At 50.3% G+C, this 17,885-nt stretch overlaps 6 protein-coding genes across 6 annotated transcripts; 3 read left to right on the top strand and 3 right to left on the bottom strand.

Annotated features, from left to right (window-relative positions):
• Positions 1-206: 206 nt before the first annotated feature.
• K444DRAFT_624033 (uncharacterized protein) lies at positions 207-7,687 on the top strand (the record flags this gene model as incomplete). The annotated part of the gene is made up of 6 exons (XM_024882348.1): positions 207-3,484; positions 3,535-3,891; positions 3,940-4,520; positions 4,608-4,923; positions 5,087-6,683; positions 6,743-7,687. The coding sequence occupies 6 exons, from the start codon at positions 207-209 to the stop codon at positions 7,685-7,687; spliced, it is 7,074 nt and encodes a 2,357-aa protein (XP_024743434.1).
• Positions 7,688-8,131: 444 nt separating this feature from the next.
• K444DRAFT_606844 (uncharacterized protein) lies at positions 8,132-10,767 on the bottom strand. Its single transcript, XM_024879065.1, has 6 exons — positions 10,612-10,767; positions 10,191-10,457; positions 9,780-10,136; positions 9,251-9,729; positions 8,967-9,129; positions 8,132-8,800 (listed from the first exon to the last, which is right to left on the bottom strand). Exons 1-6 carry the CDS (start codon positions 10,641-10,643, stop codon positions 8,494-8,496), a joined length of 1,605 nt encoding a protein of 534 aa, XP_024743433.1. The 5' UTR covers positions 10,644-10,767; the 3' UTR covers positions 8,132-8,493.
• A 271-nt stretch (positions 10,768-11,038) lies between these two features.
• K444DRAFT_517187 (ADP-ribosylation factor family protein) lies at positions 11,039-11,734 on the top strand (the record flags this gene model as incomplete). Its single annotated transcript, XM_024873751.1, has 2 exons — positions 11,039-11,087; positions 11,145-11,734. The coding sequence occupies 2 exons, from the start codon at positions 11,039-11,041 to the stop codon at positions 11,732-11,734; spliced, it is 639 nt and encodes a 212-aa protein (XP_024743432.1).
• A 66-nt stretch (positions 11,735-11,800) lies between these two features.
• K444DRAFT_119888 (uncharacterized protein) lies at positions 11,801-12,959 on the bottom strand. Its single transcript, XM_024870377.1, has 5 exons — positions 12,768-12,959; positions 12,614-12,704; positions 12,414-12,562; positions 12,277-12,342; positions 11,801-12,228 (listed from the first exon to the last, which is right to left on the bottom strand). The coding sequence occupies exons 1-5, from the start codon at positions 12,775-12,777 to the stop codon at positions 11,867-11,869; spliced, it is 678 nt and encodes a 225-aa protein (XP_024743431.1). The 5' UTR covers positions 12,778-12,959; the 3' UTR covers positions 11,801-11,866.
• Positions 12,960-13,466: 507 nt separating this feature from the next.
• K444DRAFT_516787 (uncharacterized protein) lies at positions 13,467-14,666 on the bottom strand (the record flags this gene model as incomplete). Its single annotated transcript, XM_024873710.1, has 2 exons — positions 13,467-13,856; positions 14,223-14,666. 2 exons carry the CDS (start codon positions 14,664-14,666, stop codon positions 13,467-13,469), a joined length of 834 nt encoding a protein of 277 aa, XP_024743430.1.
• On the top strand, positions 14,349-15,435 carry K444DRAFT_119835 (uncharacterized protein). The gene is made up of 2 exons (XM_024870376.1): positions 14,349-14,389; positions 14,528-15,435. Exon 2 carries the CDS (start codon positions 14,665-14,667, stop codon positions 15,292-15,294), a length of 630 nt encoding a protein of 209 aa, XP_024743429.1. The 5' UTR covers positions 14,349-14,389; positions 14,528-14,664; the 3' UTR covers positions 15,295-15,435.
• Positions 15,436-17,885: the final 2,450 nt, after the last annotated feature.

Below are 17,885 nucleotides of genomic sequence, written 5' to 3'. Positions count from 1 at the left end.
TAGAGTATGTGAACCAATTCTTCCCTCCTCTCGAGAACCACTGTGCTACTTCCAAACTTGCCACATCTTCCAATACCTCCTCTCAGATCTTTCCCCTCCCTCCTCTTCTCTAGATCTGCATTGTGGTTGATTACCTTCGACTCACTCCTGAATCTATTCCTCGTCGTCATCTTTACCTCTACCTTCAAAATTCACACTTTACGATCATGGCTAATTTCACCTTTATAGGCCGAGGCGCTTCTATCGTCCTCTGGCTGGATCAGTTGCCGACTCCGCCGATGACTCCCGCCACGGCATCGCTTTCGACAATGGCTACAACTGGCGATTGCAGTGATCCGTGGGACTGGGACATTGAAAGAGTCGTTCAGGAGCTTTGCACTACCAATCGATCGTGGCAACCCCGATCCACATCCGTGACAATATCCGATCCTTCCTCACTAGAGCAAGCTCTGAGGCACCATGAGGTCAATGGCAGTGTTCTTCTGGAGCACCTCGACGATACCGTGATGAAAGAGGATTTGGGTCTGAGAGTTCTTGGCCGAAGAGCATTTGTTCATTCCGCCATCGCAGAGCTGCGTCTTTTAAGTGCTCAATATCAAGCGTATCAGCGAACCCACCATCCCGAGAACGTTGCGTCTTCTGCAATCAGTCGCAGCGTTCACGACTTTATGCAGCACTTTCCTGGTCACATTTCTGCCCCCGGCGTTCTGGTTGGACAACCGCAGCAACTATTCTCTTCTCTTGGAGAAGCCGCTGCGGGCAGTGGGGTTCATTTATTGAAGGCACCACCTCCATTTTCCGAAGAAACTGCAGCCGGCAACCGAAATGCATCAGGAGAGGACGTGTTCACTGATGGAGCTGCGAACAAGCGGCGTAAGTTGGATTTTCCAGACGCGGCCGAAGAACTTGAGCCTCAGTTTGACGATGGCATGCAAGACATTGCTGAAGACAACGCAAATGAACTGAACGAAACACCAGTTCCTACCATTGAGCCGGGAACAGTTTCTGTTGTTGAGGTCAACGGCAAAAAGAGAAAACGCATGGCACCAACTCTTATTACCTCCGCTATTGATTCGAACGGAATCCGAGAGCTCCCAACGGAAGCTGATAACATTGTCCATAACGTTCCCCAGAGCATCGAACCCGGGATTCCGTTCATCGGCAGTGATGGCAGGAATAGACTTGTGCCGGTCCCTGTGCCTCAAGCTGGCAATGGTCCTGAGATTCGTTTCAACTTTGAAGGCCATCTACCCACACTTGATACTCCAGACCACGCACCAAGCTCGGTCGGAGAGGCATCCTCTCACAAGTCTTCGAATGGGCGAGGCCAACCCAAACAACTCCCGACAGCCGAATCCTCTTCAAGAGGCTATCTCGGCAAGAGAAAGATCCCAGTCGATGCCCTGTTCTACGAAGGTGCTGCTGTTGGCAAAGAGCTGAACCTAGTTGACGACGCCACAGAGTTTGCTGAGCTTCCAAAAAAGATTGCCGCAGGCTGCCGACTCTATGTGCATGGTGTCATGCGACATTTCTTACGTGCAGAACGTCAAGTCTTTATGCGCGGCGGCAAGCTCTTCTCAGCCGTCCGTCCATATCCCGAGAAGCTGACACCAAAATTTCAAAACCCATCGTTTACGTTATACTTTGCTAAGGATGGCCAAATCCACGCTCGACGAGAGGAAGTGCCCTCTTGGCCAGAGATTGATCCAAGTGCAATCACACAGCAGCCTCAAGACGGAATTGATGAGAATAAGGTTACATTTAAGTCGCTAGGCCCAGAGTGGTTCAATTCATATGATAGCTTGGATCCCTCAAATCTGGAGAAATACATGTATCTTGAGGGTGGAGATAAGGTACTTCCTGCTTGGGGTGAATCAGACGAAGAGGGCGAGTATGATCTCGCCACCTGGAAGGAGATCGAAGAAGAGCGTGGTGAACTCCAGCGTGACGTTCTGTCCAAGGAAAAGCCTCGCATCAGCCGCGAGGAAATCAACGAAGCGGTTGATGAAGGAATTGCGGAACTTGTCGTAAAATGGAACGAGAAAACTCGACCCAAATGTGAGAAGAAGGCCTTCCGCTTGTGGAAAAAGTCACGACTTCAGGGCACAAAGCGGGAGCAGATCTTGGGAGCGCAGAAAGACCTCGACCACATCCTCGCACGTATTGCGAAGATGCGCATGGAGATCCTTCATGACGTTTGGAGAAGCAAACAGCAAGTCCGAAAGCAAACTCGCATTATGGAGCTGAGCATCTTTGCCCGTGAAGATCTGACCTTTAAGATCGCAACTCTAGAGCAAAAGACTGCACCTGAGAAGCCATTCCATACCCCATCAGTCGCAGCGCCAAAGAAGTCGATGGGTCCGAATAACGATGGAGAAGGAGAATCAATCGGCAGTGAGAGCGAAGAAGTCAGCTCAGACGATGACATGGATGATTTCGTGATTCCCGACGAAGCTCTCCCCACGCTTGAGGAAGAACGGCACGAGCTCAACCTTGCAGATTCTGAAGATGAGGGTGGGGAGGATGCAACGATGTCTGATGCCAGTATGCCTGATATCTCTGGAGACCTTCTAACACCAACTCGACAAATTCGTCTCGAAGTATCCAAGAAACGTAAACACTCGATTAAAAACTTGGACTCTGACATGGAAGATTACGAATTTCTCTCTCCTCCATCGGCAAACAATATCAGTACCCCGGACATCAAGTACGAAGAGCCGACGCTTCCAGAATTACCAGCTGCATCTCCCAACGCCGTCCCTGAAGTGGTTGATCTAACTATGCTCTCATCAGAAGATTCTCCAGCAAGACAACTTGTCAACCTCATCACCCCGGAGAAAAAGAAAAAGCCACTTGTCAAGTTGACATATCGCAACAGCCCCTTCAGTAGCCCAATCACATTATCAGACTCGAACAATGAAATATTTCCAACAGACAAGATGCCAGATCCCGAGAACATGCCGCCCTACGATGACCCTGCTGCCATTGCGAAATACAGTTACACGGCATGGGCAAGATCGTTTGACAAAGAACGCCTATTAATTAAGGTCTTTCATAGAATGGATGAAGCGAAGAGAGCCTCTTTCTTCGAATTCATGCCTCACGTGGCTGAAATAGACCTTTGGGGCAACATGGCGCAAGTCATTGATGCTTTGATCGCTGGTGATGGGCTTGTACAGGGCATGGATGCCGCAGTACGCGAGATCATTACTGGTTTCATCCGTCTGTTCGTGATGTACATGGATGGTCGCTACCACACCGATCGCAAGACTCTCACGATGGATAAGCTGAAGAAGGTCCTGGAAAATAAGACTCCCTTCTTTACGCCGTTTTATAAACTGTGCTGTCAGATGGAGAGCTATTTCGACCACAGCAAGCAAATTGGACCATCTCCACCCAAACGATCCATATCTGGCGACGTTGATGATGACGATGATGACGGAGAGCCGTTATCAGCAACCAGACGTCGTACTCGGGTTGCCACGTAAATTCCCCTGTTCCCCTTCCCTTTGACAATTTCTGACTCTGAGACAGGACGAGCGAGGAAGAAGTCCCTGAGCAAGACGCTCCTCACAAGAAGCGAAAGAAACCCATCTTTGAGGATGCAAAGGCTCGGGATTTGAGAGAGCTGAATCGAATGCGACTTGAAGAACAAGAAAAGCGACGAAAGGTCCTCCAGGATAGACTAGCCAACTCTGGACATGCAGGTGACGAGGGTCGAGGTATGATCATCATCAATGATGCAGCGGCCGAGGACCAAGGTTTTGTGATGGTGAACAAGCACATTTCCCGCCGCATAAAGAAGCACCAAATCGATGGCGTCCGATTCATGTGGAACCAAATTGTGGCACCTGGGGATGCAGCCATGCAGGGCTGTCTTCTTGCTCATACGTAAGTTTCGACTCCGCTTTTCCGTTGAGCTTTCGTTAATCAAAACAGGATGGGATTGGGAAAGACTATGCAAGTGATCACATTACTTGTTGCCATCGCCGAAGCTGCAGCATCCCTCGATCGAAACGTTTCGGGCCAAATCCCTCAGAGCTTGAAGGTCTCCCGAACCTTGGTCCTCTGTCCCCCTGGGCTAATCAACAATTGGATGGATGAGCTCTTGACTTGGATTCCGGACGATATGCTAGGAACCCTTAATCCCACGAAGGTTGATGCCTCGATCAAGCCACGCGAGAGGCTTGAGACCATTGAAGACTGGTATCTTGGCGGTGGCGTTCTCGTCCTAGGCTACGAAATGTTTCGCGCGTTAATTGAAAACAAGAAGGCCAAAGGCCGTGATACTGCTATCCTCACGGAGGACCAACACGAGCAAGTCCAGAAGCACCTTCTTGAAGGACCCAACATTATCGTCGCAGACGAAGCTCACAAGATGAAGAATGCGACTGCGGCAATCACTCTTACAGCGTCCAAATTCCGATCGAAGAGTCGGATTGCTTTGACTGGTTCCCCCCTTGCGAACAATGTTGAAGAGTACCACACTATGATCGAATGGGTGAGCCAGAACTACCTTGGTAAGTCTTGAGCATTCTATCCGCCTCGAGACGTCGTCTCCTCCCCTAGTCAAAGTGAGAAAGGAACTGATTGCCCCATCTTCTTAGGGCCAATTGTGGAATTCCGAGCCAAGTATGTCGAGCCAATCCAAGAAGGTCTTTGGCAGGACAGCACACCGTCCGAGCGACGAAGGGGTCTTAAGATGCTGGGAGTGCTCAAGGAAGATCTTGCCCCGAAGGTTCACCGAGCCGATATGTCCGTCCTTCGCAACGATCTACCTCCGAAAAAGGAATTCGTCATCACAGTTCCCTTGACTGAGATTCAGCGAAAAGCTTATTCCATTTACGTGCGGTCCATGATTTCTGGCTCTGCATATTCGCTCACCAAGGCTGGGGAAGTCACGCAAACGACGATTTGGCACTGGTAAGTGCATCCATCTTCAAGTCTCCTCTTACGCGCTCCAAAGGCCGGCATGTGCCGGCAGAAGATTGAAATTCTCTTATAGATCTTATCAATTTGTAGCCGATGTTTCTAGCAAACTCCCGATCATTGAGAAAGGACATTCACTGACCGCTATTAACTATAGGTTAGCAATCCTTTCGCTGCTTTGCAATCACCCAGAGTGTTTCAATGCCAAGCTGCACGACCGTAAGAAAGACGCACGAAATGAGATCGCGGCGGGGACAAATGCGCCGAATTCTCGCGACGGAACAGACCTTGACGAAGTAGCTACGGAACTCAATACCGCTGTCTGGAAAGTTGGCGTTTCACAGGATCTCATCAACGAGGAGACCAAGCTTTTTAAAGAGGAGGCTCCTGACATGAAGTCAATCGAATTATCTTACAAAGTCAAGATCTTGTGTCAAATTCTGGACGCCTCTAAACTGGCAAAGGATAAAGTCCTAGTATTCTCGCAATCTATTCCGACACTGGACTTCCTGGAAAAGCTCTGCGTTCGACAAGGACGAAAGTATGCGAGACTCGATGGCAGCACTCCGATGGCCAAGCGACAAAATATGATTAAGGATTTCAATAAAGGTGATACTGAGATCTACCTCATTTCCACGGCTGCGGGTGGCTTGGGATTGAACCTCCCGAGTGCGAACCGAGTTGTGATCTTCGACTTCAGATGGAATCCAATCATGGAAGAGCAAGCCGTGGGACGAGCCTACCGAATTGGCCAGACGAAACCGACATTCGTCTACCGCTTTGTTGCAGGAGGCACATTCGAGGACAGTGTTCACAACAAAACTGTCTTTAAGATGCAACTGGCATCAAGAGTCGTTGACAAGAAGAATCCCATAGCATATGCATCCAGGAAGCTCTCAGATTATCTGTTTGAGCCGAGGGATGTTCCCCAGAAGGACTTGACCGAGTTTGTGGGTATGGACCCTCTGGTGTTGGACAAGATCTTGGAATATCAAGAGGACAGCCCCGTAATTCGTTCGATCGTCCAGTCAGACACGTTTGAGCGCGATGACGACGATAAGCTCACCGCTGAAGAGCTGAAGGAGGTCAAGCAACTGCTTAGTGATGAGCAGCTCAAACGTTCCAATCCCCGTAAGTGGGTCGAGCTCCAGGCGCAACGAAGCCAACAACTTCACAAGGAGGCTCAACGACAAGGTCTTGCCCTACAAGCTCAGCGCGCACCTCAAACGAACATCGGATCCGCAAACCGACCACTTGGTGCAGGCCAAGGAATGCACCCCGCGATTCCTGCTCGATCAGCCAACGTTCAGCAGAACCCTTGGGGCATGCGTCCAAAACCTGACTCTGATGTAGTGATACCATCTGATTTTATCGTGAGTACGGGTGTACATCCAGCCAACCACCCAGCGCAAGTCTCCAATCAGTCTACTTCGCCGAATCAAAATCAAGTCGCAGGTCCCTTGACGCCAGTCAATCCCTCGGCACAGACCTCCAAGCCAGCTCCGCCACCAAATCAAGATCAAGCCTTTGGTAGAGCTCACAATTTAGGTCGGTATAAGACTCCTGTTTCTGGAAACCCATCTTACCGCCCAGGATCCCCAATCCACGGAGCAAATACCAAGGTTGGCAGTCCGCCGTTGGAGAACGGAAAGACATCATCTCTTCAGAAGTCTGTGTCACCGCCAGTCACTAAGACACTTCCACGCAATGGACCAGGCAGAGAGGAACTGGGTACTCCTGAAAGCCAGAAGACGGTAAGAGTGCTATCCTCGCCTTCCTAACGAATAGAAATCATTCTGACATTTGCCTACAGCTCTTCCGCGAAATCGATACGATCTTACACGAAGCTGCCAAACGAGCCAACGAATCAACTGGCCGCGAGACTACGATCCAGCGAGATGATAGAGTTACACTGATCTCAATGGCCATCAAGAAATTGGTAAACGGCCTGACAGTCAATGAGACATCACGAGAGAAAGCGATGCATGCCGTCCTCGCTGAATTGAGACTTGACAGCATCAAATGCCAGGCACTGCTAACTTCACAGCTAAGCGTGGACGACTTCGTTCGCGAAGTTTTGAGGTTGAATTTGCGCGTGGTTCCAAAGCCCCATCAAGCACCAAGCTCATCTAGCAGCAACGGTGTAGATGACATCACCCAAGTATGCAAATCTCAAAGCTCTCAGCAATCTCCGCCTTCCGTTATCGCCACTCTCATGCAGCCAACCGCTGAAGTTGAAAAGAGACCTGCAGACTCCCTCAATTTCTCTCTTCCTTCATCTTCAGCTTTCCAGACAGGTCCGGCACTTAAGCAAGCTCCAAAATCGGAATTGCTTGTCTCGCATGAGCTGAATGGTCCCCCCAAGGCCATTATTCATCAAAGCAGCAGAGAGGAACAGATTGGCCAGAACAAACCAGGAGAGCAAGAATATCCTCAAAAGCAAATGACAGGAGAGACATCTCAGCAAATCAAGCCTTCTGAAGTTCAGAATGTTGAGCAGACTGCCAATGAAGTCGCCATTCCTGATGACGCTCGTTCAGTGTCAAGCGACGGTCCTCCTCTATCAGAATCAATTCTCAAGCGCTTTTTCAGTGTCCTTCCTTCCTCGCTAACTCATCTCAATTTAGAGCGACATGTTTCTCGCCATGAACCGCCAGCCTCATCGCCAGGTTCAATCTCTCCGCACCCCAGTCTCCAATCCCAAGCGAAGCGGGAAGGACAGGTCGTCATTCCTAAGCTCACACCGCCTAGAGGATGAGATAGAGCTGCAAAAAATCAAGCGGAGAAGACAGCGAAAGAGTAATCAGATCCCGGGATGGGCAGAAGACAATATCACCCGAGCGAGGAGCGAACATCGTCGAGATTCTCGCGCATCTTCTCGATCGACTCCAACACGACCTGAGAAATAAGGCACCTACTTAACTTATTTTACTTCGATTGTACATAGTTCTTTTGCTTTTGCTTTCTTTTTGTGGCATCATCTTGACACATGTCAAGTAGCATCACGTGCATAAGGGAGGAAATTTGCGTGAAAAAAAGCATCATCAGAGCGAGGCGTTGCGGAGAAAGATACCATTGCTTGATTTTCGGGCGCTGGCGCAATTGGGTCACATCTCTTTGCTTTGCGTGGTTTTCACAAGGGGTTTGCATGGAATGGAGTTGCTTGCGATGACTTGTGATGGACCAAAACGGACACGGGAAGGCAGTGATGAATTGATAATGCAGGATGGATTTAGCATGAGGATGAAATTCATGTTCCGAATCCTTCCTTGACTGTCTCTGTGCTCTCCAACATCAAGTGACCCTAAATCGAAATACGTACGATCGTTCCTTCAACTAAATGGTTGAGGGAGCTGATCAGAAGTCTGGCTCCAAACAATCAAGGGAATATTTCCCTTTACTGATTCCATAAGTAATGAAAATGTCATCGGTCACAGTGGTAAAGTCTCAAACCACTCTGCTATTCCCAATACTCATTGTCCCATGTCAGTAGGGACAATTCCATCGATTCATGTCTGAATATTCCCTCGAATTGTGGTATATTTGAATCTATCAGTCCCAAGTTCACCTCGCAATGACCTCGGCACCATAGATAGCAGCGCTTCCCATGCCCAGGCCCCCCGCGGTGATCAGACCCCAAGCCAGTGCTCCCGCTTCCCAGTCATCCTCGGCATTCTCATCCCCTTCTTCCATCTGATCGCTTCCCGTCGGCTGATACGAAGCGTCATCTGCATCGTCGCCGTTCGTCGGAGCCTTCCTGGACGACCTCCCTTGGCGCTTTGAGACTGCGCTTGTCTCATCAAGGTCGGGCGTGTTGTTCTCTGATCTTCTGGGTCGACCGCGGCGGCGAGTCGCAGGTGTGGCCTCGAGTCTTCAATTACAATGTTAGCGAACTCAATAACCCAACTTTCCTTGGCACATTGAGGCTTTTCTGAATTCTTAATCCCAACTGTTGAAAATGGGTTACAAGTTCGAGTGAATTGGGGGTGACATAGCATTGTTGCATATGCGCCAATTGGGAGAAGCAGAACACATACTGTTTGACGGGTTTCTCTGCCTCTTCCTTTCTGCTCATAGACACGTCTCCTGGCTCTTTCTGTTTCTGCGGTAGGAACAGTACGCTTGATCCCAACATGTCAGCCGGATCAAGTCCACGAATCGCAGCCCATATGCCAAGACTAAGTCCTGACAGAAGAACATCTAGGTAGCAGGAGAGTCAGCAATTGCTCGATACAGATTGTTCCGGGGCGGCTGGGATATTATCTCAGGAGAATTTCACGAGACTGTCCAGAACAGGAAATGGTTCTCCCCCAACACCTACCACTGCCAAAAGCTGAGATTGCTGGGTGCTCTAAAACTGCACCAAATATCCGACTCAAAGCAGTGGAGCCACGATTCAGAGCCGAGCGGTACTCTCCCTCGAATGGATGAAGAAGGCTATGGCGATAATAGGTGCTTTCTGGCGTATTGTGGAAGAGTGCGAAGAACGATGATTTGACATGGAGAAGGGAAGAAATGGTCGAAATGGTTCGGAAGAGCGTTGTATATGTAGCGTGTGTATCGTGAGGATGGCTGTGAACATTACCCCAGGTTTCTGGAATGATATACGGAAGTGCCAAGAATAAGAACGGCAGAGCTCGTGAAAGCATTGAGACAATCATGAAAGAAGGTGTGTTCGAGGCGTATGGAATTAGGAACGTCGCTACGAAGTTTGAGACGAGCAGGAACAAATAGAGAGCCGGTTTCGGGACGAAGCCTTCTGGTTTGGTTGGAAAGACTCTCGCCACGAGCTGAGCGTATCTAGAAACTCGATCAGTCTGAGCGAAGCACCAACAAAGGGTTATCCTTACCTGCCCCAAGTTGGCACAGAGGATCGCGTCAAGTCCCTCACATTCTCAGGGAGTGGTACTGGGGTCAGTAGAACAGTGACAAAGAAGAGGTTTTGTGCATAAGAGAGATTGACCATCTGGGCCAGGGCGAGGTAGGCCCACAAGTTCGGAATCTTTCGTCTCTGTCCTTCTATGGCAAGGTAGGTGCTCCAGGAAACTAAGGCAAGGTTGATCTGCTGACCCCACCAGAAATAGCGAGCCTTTTCAGCAACTATCTCCAGTGCGTCCCGGTACAAAGGAGTATCGTTGAGCCATCTGACAATTTGAAGTCTTCCAGGGTGTTCGCCACCTCGAAGAGCTCCATTATCTCCGAAAACACTGGTCTCAGCGTCAGCTTTTGTTCTCAATAACCTCAAAATCGGGATTCCAAACCTATCAGGTAACTCAACTCCTCGTTCAGTAGCCCAGACTCGGTACGACAGGCTACTGAATGATACACCAAAGTACGCAGCTGCAGCCAAGCTCACGAGCGCCAACAGTGAAAAGGCCTGGACATATCCTTGCCGTAAGGGCTCACGGAATCTGGTTGCTGACGAAGGTGGAAGTGCAATGTATGATCGATACACCGTTCTCAGAACAACGACAGAAATATAGCTCACGGCGAATACATGTGTCGCTACCACCCCAGTTGGGAGATAGCTGTGGCCGTTAGCAAAGATGCACGAAAGCCTGAATTGTTTCACTTTACAAGCAACACTCTATACAAGAGGAGGTCTTCCGATGACTTTCCAGAAACTCGAGATGGGTCTGAAATATCATATATCAAATGTAATTGTAGAAGAAAAGCACCAACCTTGCCGTTGTTTGCAGCTCTACCGGCGCCATGTTTTCAGGAAGCACCTTCTGGACCTCTTTTACGACGATTTCCGGTACTTTGGAAGGCTTAGGACCGACGGACGGACAGCCGATACGTCTTCATAAAATGCTTCTCTCACGACCAGGAAACGGAAGTGCAAAGCAGTGTTTATACACAGAACTTGGAACGCGCCTAAAGAAGTTGGATGTCGTGGTTTGTCACGTGTTGCCCCACAATTTTCGAATGATGGACGCGATGCAGCCTTGCGGCAAGGATTCACGCTGTCTCAAATCAGTTGACACATTGACACTGAGCTCCACAACCATGAGATAGCCCCCATGAAGACGTCTGTATCCCCAGAGCTACGGCTATCACTCTCCCCTGCCATTCGTTTCCCCATCTCTACCCGCCGACGGTGGAGAAGATGTATCACCTAGCCAAAGGTCTATATCTGTACGCAACCAGCAAAGAAGGTCAATTCCCTTTCCCTCCCCCACTTCCCTGCCCAACCATAATCTGACAGCTGGCAGAATACTCCGTCCTCCTCCTCGGACTCGACAATGCGGGCAAGACTACATTCCACGAGCAAGTCAAGTCCCTCTTCCTACCCACCAACCCCGCGCCCAAACTCAAGACTGTGCCTACGGTAGGACAGAATGTCTCGACGATTACATTGTCGGATATGTACCTGAAGATATGGGACGTTGGGGGCCAGCACAGTTTGCGCAAGCTGTGGCAGAGCTACTACACTTCGTGTCATGCGATTGTGTTCGTGATCGACAGCACGGATATCGGGGATGGGAATCTGGAGCATGATAATAGTGGGCGACTGGAAGAATGCAGGCTTGTGCTGGAAGATGTGCTGCAGCATTCGGAGACTGAAGGCGTCCCGTTGTTAGTACTGGCGAATAAGCAGGATAGGGAGGACTGTGTAGAGGTGGTGAGGATTAAAGAAGGCCTAGTAAAAAAGGTCTTTGAGGGAAGCAAAGGGGCGAGTATTAGGGATTCGAGGGTGCTGCCTGTGAGTGCGTTGACAGGGACCGGGGTGAAGGAAGCTGTGGAGTGGGTGAGGAGTAGAGTGAAATGGAATAAGGAGGGGAGGCCGCCTGTTATGCGGTGATGCGTGTTTTGCGATCTGGCGACTTATAGACAGCGAGGCGTTCAGGGCGATATTTCGTTTTCAGGATAGGGTCATAGATAACGGGCTTGGATTCCTCTCATCTGAATCTATCCTTGAGAATTTGAAGGCTGCTCATTCCAGATTGACAACCGCACTCAACAGCCCGGTCTCCGTATCCTGCACGAAACCTACTATTTGCATCCCTTTGAAGAACGGACTGGCCCTCAAGATTTCCACATCCTCCTTCACACTTTCCTCCGGCGTTACAAAACTGCCAAATACTGCCCCATCCAAGACCTCCTTTCCTTCCATCCCAACACCCTCCCCAAGCACACTTCTAATTTCATCATCACTAGCAGTCTGCAGTCCACAATCCGTGTGATGCACCACCATGATCACTCCTTTCTTCCCCAGATTACCCACTGCAGAGAGAACCAGAAGTGTGCTCATAGCTGCGTGAACGCGGCCACCTGCTGTGCGGACTACTGTTGCTTCTATTTTCCCTTTCAACACAAGATCAAACCTATAAACAGAGAACTTACTATTCCCTTCATCCGTACTCATGCCCAAGAATTCCTCAGGAGTGACGCGGGGATCGGTGCAAGCCACTAACGTACTGCTATCAGTTTTATCCTCGTCTTGAGATATACAGGATACTCGGGATGAGATTGGGACCTACAGACTATCACAGTCCCATCTTCTCTTTCTCGGCCCTTCTTCTGCATCTCCTTGAATGGGATGGGTGGTTTGTAGTCTTTGCTTTCTGCCCATTGTCTCCATTTGAAGATAAAATCGTTAGTATCTTGCTTTTGTCTGATCTTGTCGTAACTTATCTCATCCCATTACAATTGGTTTCGTGATCGGAAGAGAAGAACGTACCGATTCTTAGCCAGATATGAGGCAATGCGAGGATCGAGCTCTCGAGTCATGTTCATCGACTTCATGGAAATACGGCGAGATGGGTAGTACAGTGAAGCGTCTAGTGAAGTGAGCTAGACGAAACTGAGCTGGAGATAGCGGCATGAGTGCTTATCTGAGTGCATCGAAAGGGGCGTTTTTAGTGAGGTTTTGGGTGTTAGTGACGGGCATGGTGGGGTGAAGCTCGAAGTCAAAGTTTCAGGGTCTTTTGTTCCCCAAGGTTTTAAATCTTTGATGGGTGTGGTTTGAAATTCGGGAAGTGAGTGGAATGGGGTTAGTAAGTAAAGTGGGACAGTCAACGAAGCCAGATCTTGAGAGGATGAGGTGTCATCAGGAAGTTCATTCCATTGCTAGGTCGTTCTATGCACGCCAAAGGCGGCATCATCATTAACACCGCCTAATGTTATAATCCGGAACGCCAGTCCCAAGTCCCATGCCCATCTCCCCGCCCGTGCGCCGATGCCATCCCAACCCATCATCTATTCGCAAGGAAGGACCGCTAAATCGACAGAGTTCCGATGCCCAAATCCGAGGACCGGAAGTATTGGGAAATTCATCTCTAAAAGCTCAGTGGCTCATCGTATCGTTCAAAAGGGAAATATGGTGTTGTAAACGACATAGTCTGGGGTATCCGGTGTATCACGTAGTAGAGGGTCTTGCAATCGCCATTGCTCACTCATTCCCTTCAACCTTCAACTGCCTCCTCTGACGAGCTCCTCTACTATATCTCGCTAATATCGTGTTTCTTCTAATTCGGCCGTTTCGTCGTAGAGGGCGAGTCGTAATGTATATGTACGGGTGTAGGTTGTACGCTTCAAAAGGTGCTCCAGTTCCAGTCCCTCGGGACGCTGGCAGCAATGCTCTCGGACAAGCCACCGGCTTTCCCAAACACATTGCTCATAGCTCCCCTAGGCTTTCCGCAGCTTACAGTCGGTGTGGCAGGCTCTTCGCTGTGCGAGCTCTCGCTGTTGGAACGGCTCGATCTTGCAATCTGCCAGCGACGATAGTCGGTCCAGCAATGCTCGCACGAGCGAACTCTCGTGCCCTTGGGATGATAATTCGCATCCTGATCTAGAGGAATTGTGTATAAGGAATGCAGGTCACAGAAAATATTTCCACAGCGTCGACAGTGGTGCCGTCGTGTGAAGTAGGTGAAATATCTTGTACAGGTGGTTTCGTCGCAGATGGAAGATTCCGAGTCAGGCTGCAGAGAGGAAATCAATTAGCATGAAATTCAAATAATGCGTAATAAGTGCGGTTTCAAAAAGGGAGCACAGCGAGTGGTCGAGGACGTGGGGGGTATGCAGGTAGAGCCGAATGGGCTGATGTGATGGCAGATTTTTGCTCAGGCGAGTGAGGTTTGCAGCCGAGCGATGCCTGAGAAATGTTTGTGCCAGGGGTTTCGCCGTTGAAACCAATTTTTTTTTTTTGAGCACGCGATGACCATCAAGGTATTGCGACATAGTACCTGACGGCCATATATATGCCTGCGGGCCCCCTCGTCCGAAATTTGTTGATGCAAGGTCGTAAGGATTCACGGTATTCAAACCAAGAAAGTCTGCTAACATACCTTCCAGTGCTCTCGTGTCGGCTGGGCCGTAACCTTGCCCAGTCCTTCCGTGCTCCACTCCGCCTCAGTTATTGCTCCTAAACCGAACTTTCCACTGTCTCCCGTCGAGAGTCTATTCAGCGTTCGTGCATTCTCGAGATCGTCGAAACTGTTGTTACCGCTCTGTGGTGGGGTCAACGGAGACTGTCTTGTCACTCTCCGCGGAGGATCGGTGGGACGCAAAACCGCTGGTACATAAAGTGGTGACTTTGGTGGACGAAGCTGGCGAGTATGCTGTGGCAGATGGGGAGGCAGGGCGGTTCGAGGAGATGTTGGGGAGGCGTTATTAATATTGGGCGTCGCAGTCGCAGAGTTGGTTGGGGAGATCTGCTGAGTCTGCGAGTTGAAGAGGGTGTACTGTGAAGGGGACGCTGTGAACTGTGGCACAGGGAATTCCGATGCCATGGCAGTCATGGGTTTCTGTGGAGTGTCGACCTTATCGTCGATTGTGGAGGAGGAAGAGCTCAGGATGGGCTGGTTGGGTTTCTCGAGAAACATTCAGTCGACTGAAAGCGGAATTCGATATCGAGAGAACCGGGAACTCGTGCATGAGAGGGGCCACACTTGTGCCAGAGCAAATGCGACAATGCCACAGTCGGGTTTCCGCCGCCAGCTCACCGAGCTACAATCACGTTGCGGGTATCGTAGGCGTAGTCGCTCCCTTCTGTCGTGCAGCCTCGCGGTAGCACAAACGAAGATGATAACTCTGGAAACACCAATGGGCCACGTTCCGACGGGCGGTGGGACTGTGGTTGTCAACGGCGAAGTGTGCGACGTTGGGTTTCTGTTACAGCAAAATATCGTGGCTTCGGTGGGTGTTCTATTCCCGGGCCGGCGCCGAAAGATGGCGAGGGAATGGGGAATTGATAAGCCCACAATCCGGTCGCAATCCGGTCAAATCCGGTCGCAATCTGATGTCTCACTCTGGAGGGTTCAGCGACAACGCGGCCGATGCGGTACTCGAAGGCTGCGAGGGCTGGTGTTGTCGAGAGTCGAGATCGCAGAGGCAAAGACGTGCAGGAGTGGAGGGTAGGTACATAGAAGTAATACCAGCACGCTCTATGATGGCACTAGGTTCTGGAGATAGCCCAAAATTATCAACCAGTTCGGTCTCATTGGCTGATGGCATGGATTGCTGGGGCAATATCGGAGGGAGGAGGACTCAGGGTGGTCTGAAGGCGCTGGAGCCGCTTTGGGCAACCCGAGCCTGCGATCAGCCACATTCAGGTGGAAGCAGACGAATGTCCCGTCAATTCCACTGCGTCTCGGGCCATCTTGTTGCGCAAAATTCAAGATTCAGGATCGATCCTGATATCACACACCACCGCATCTCAGCCGCATCGTCCTTCGTCGCCAGCGCCAGCCCATTCTCGTCGCGGCAATTGAGGCGGAGGTCTTTGATCGCGGCCGTTTTCTTTTGATAGACCGGGATCTGCTGGGAAGACCACTGTCGTGTGCTTGCGCGAAACTTGGCGAAGGCGATGTCCAGGGGTCCTGAGTCGTTGAACTGTCTCGCAGACTCCCTTGTCTTATCGCGTCACTTTCATTCGATTTTGATAATTCCACGGCACGGGCAGCGCCGCGGCCAGCCTTTATGACGGCGGAGGGCATTCTGCCCTGCAAGAAAGTCGATGCTCATGACAAAAGCGCAAAGGTATATTTGCACTTAGACCACATTTCAAGCAAAAGAATCCTACCCAACCGCAGGGCCCCCGCTGCCAATAGCCCAAGTGACTGAATTGACTTCTGCCCCCTGTTTGACAACCCTCCTCGTGATGAATCTGACTCGTGCAATGGACGACCGCCCAGGCGGTGAGGTGGTTGTGGAGCAAGTGATGGGGACGATTCTTTGATATAGACACGCCAGCTTGCAGACGACTTCCCGTTTCTCGGAGGCAAGCGACGATGCAGCTAAACTCAATCGATCTGCCAGCATGAACGCTCCGTCGGCAACGGAAAAATGAGGCAGTGGCTGAAAGGATGGCACCCCCGTCGCCGACAAACTCGCCGTCCAGAAGGAGAGCGATCAGAGCGATCAGAGCGAGAGTTGCACCTCTTCATCTACGTTACTATATGTGAGACGGAGGCATGCCCTTCGGTATCGTGGGGAAATTACCGGTATTGTGGGGAATCCAAGGGTTTGAGCGGATAAAGCAAAAGAAGGCTTGCGCAAAAGGATTTCTATGACTGAGGAGCAGAGTTCTCGAAGCATTCATCGTTCTAAAAACGTGGGAAGCCAGGACAGAAGAATCTCCTGTTCCACCGAGATGGATTCCATCCAATGGAGTGGTACACGAATCATTACTTAGAAAGCTAGATGTACGGGAGCCGCCCGAGCTGGGTCTCGGGGAGGATGTAATTTTACTGAGATGTGTGTCCAAAACAGAATCAACCTGAGGATTCTGAGGATTCTGGAAGTGGCAGATCCAGCGCTTAGGTTGTTGTATTGTGTAAGAGAGGTACATGCTTAGCTAGTTACAATTGCAGTGCAATAGTCTACCTTAAAACTAAGTTGTAGGATACATCCCCCGCCGTACTGTACTCAAGAGTACCGCTAGTCTATACTCGTCGCTCTTCCGGACGGAGTACCATCGCTGGCCAATATTTGGGTTATGCCTAACCCCAGGAATCACCGCGCTTGAGTCCTATAGTGTCTAACACGAGAAGGGTTTAACGAACGCGCCGACTCTCCCCCTTCATTTTCATCCTGCGGGCAAGCCCTCCAAAGGTCCAGTCCTCCTCTTGCTTCCGGGGTATTTGTCGAGGCCGGGGCCTAATCCAAGGGAATTAATAGAGAGGGCTGCTCTCGAGTAACCGGCAGAACTAAGAGCCAGTTTTCTGGTTGTGTATGTGGTCCCCAGCGCTTTAACCTGCAGTTGCTATTTGTAGTCGTCGCTCTCCAAGGACCCGTCCCTGCTCTACCCCCCAGCCGTGCTATAGAAACTGTGTTGGGTAATCCTTGAGCCCTCTCTCCGTCCAACAAATATATGTATCGATCGAGGGGTATAGTCGATCGATTCGAGGTGCGGCGATGTCGCCGAGGAGGGTATTCGATAGTGTCGTATTGGCAGACTGCCACGTTGCCTTTTGGTAGTAGTAACGAGTTCTTCTTCTCCAGGCTGATCCTGTCCTAAGGAAGCAGTATAATACCATAGGCGCAGGGTTGAAGGTTCATAGCGGACACCACGGATAGGTGCTGAGCCTTCGTCCACCGGGGGTGGCAGATCAAACTTGGTCTGAGAAGGCGGGATGGGATCAACAGCGAACTTCGATATCATCCTGAAAAAAAAAAGTTGCTAATTTGCACCTTCGTAGAAATGAGGGAACCAGGACGAAAGGACAAAGGAAGCAAAAGAACAATGATGGGGTAGGAGATGAATATCGTTTTAGAGACTGTGAGAATATAAACCGGTGGATGTTCCACTTCCCGCTCAATTGTGAGATTGAGTACTGCTGAGCTTCATCTCTCGCAAGGAGTCATCTGGCGAGGTCGCTGCCGCGTTACCCTGCAGTCTTGCGTGTATCTCGGACGAGGAACGTATCTGGCAATAGGTTGCACACGTTGTTCCTTGGAAACCGAAGGTTGAAGCAACGTTGGACGCGCCTCACGAAATGTAGCTCGAG

Source organism: Hyaloscypha bicolor (assembly GCF_002865645.1).
Source record: "Hyaloscypha bicolor E unplaced genomic scaffold K444scaffold_13, whole genome shotgun sequence".
In the NCBI taxonomy this organism is placed as follows: Eukaryota; Fungi; Ascomycota; class Leotiomycetes; order Helotiales; family Hyaloscyphaceae; genus Hyaloscypha; species Hyaloscypha bicolor.
The sequence above is the reverse complement of the archived record's forward strand: the minus strand, read 5'-3'. Positions and strand labels throughout refer to the sequence as shown.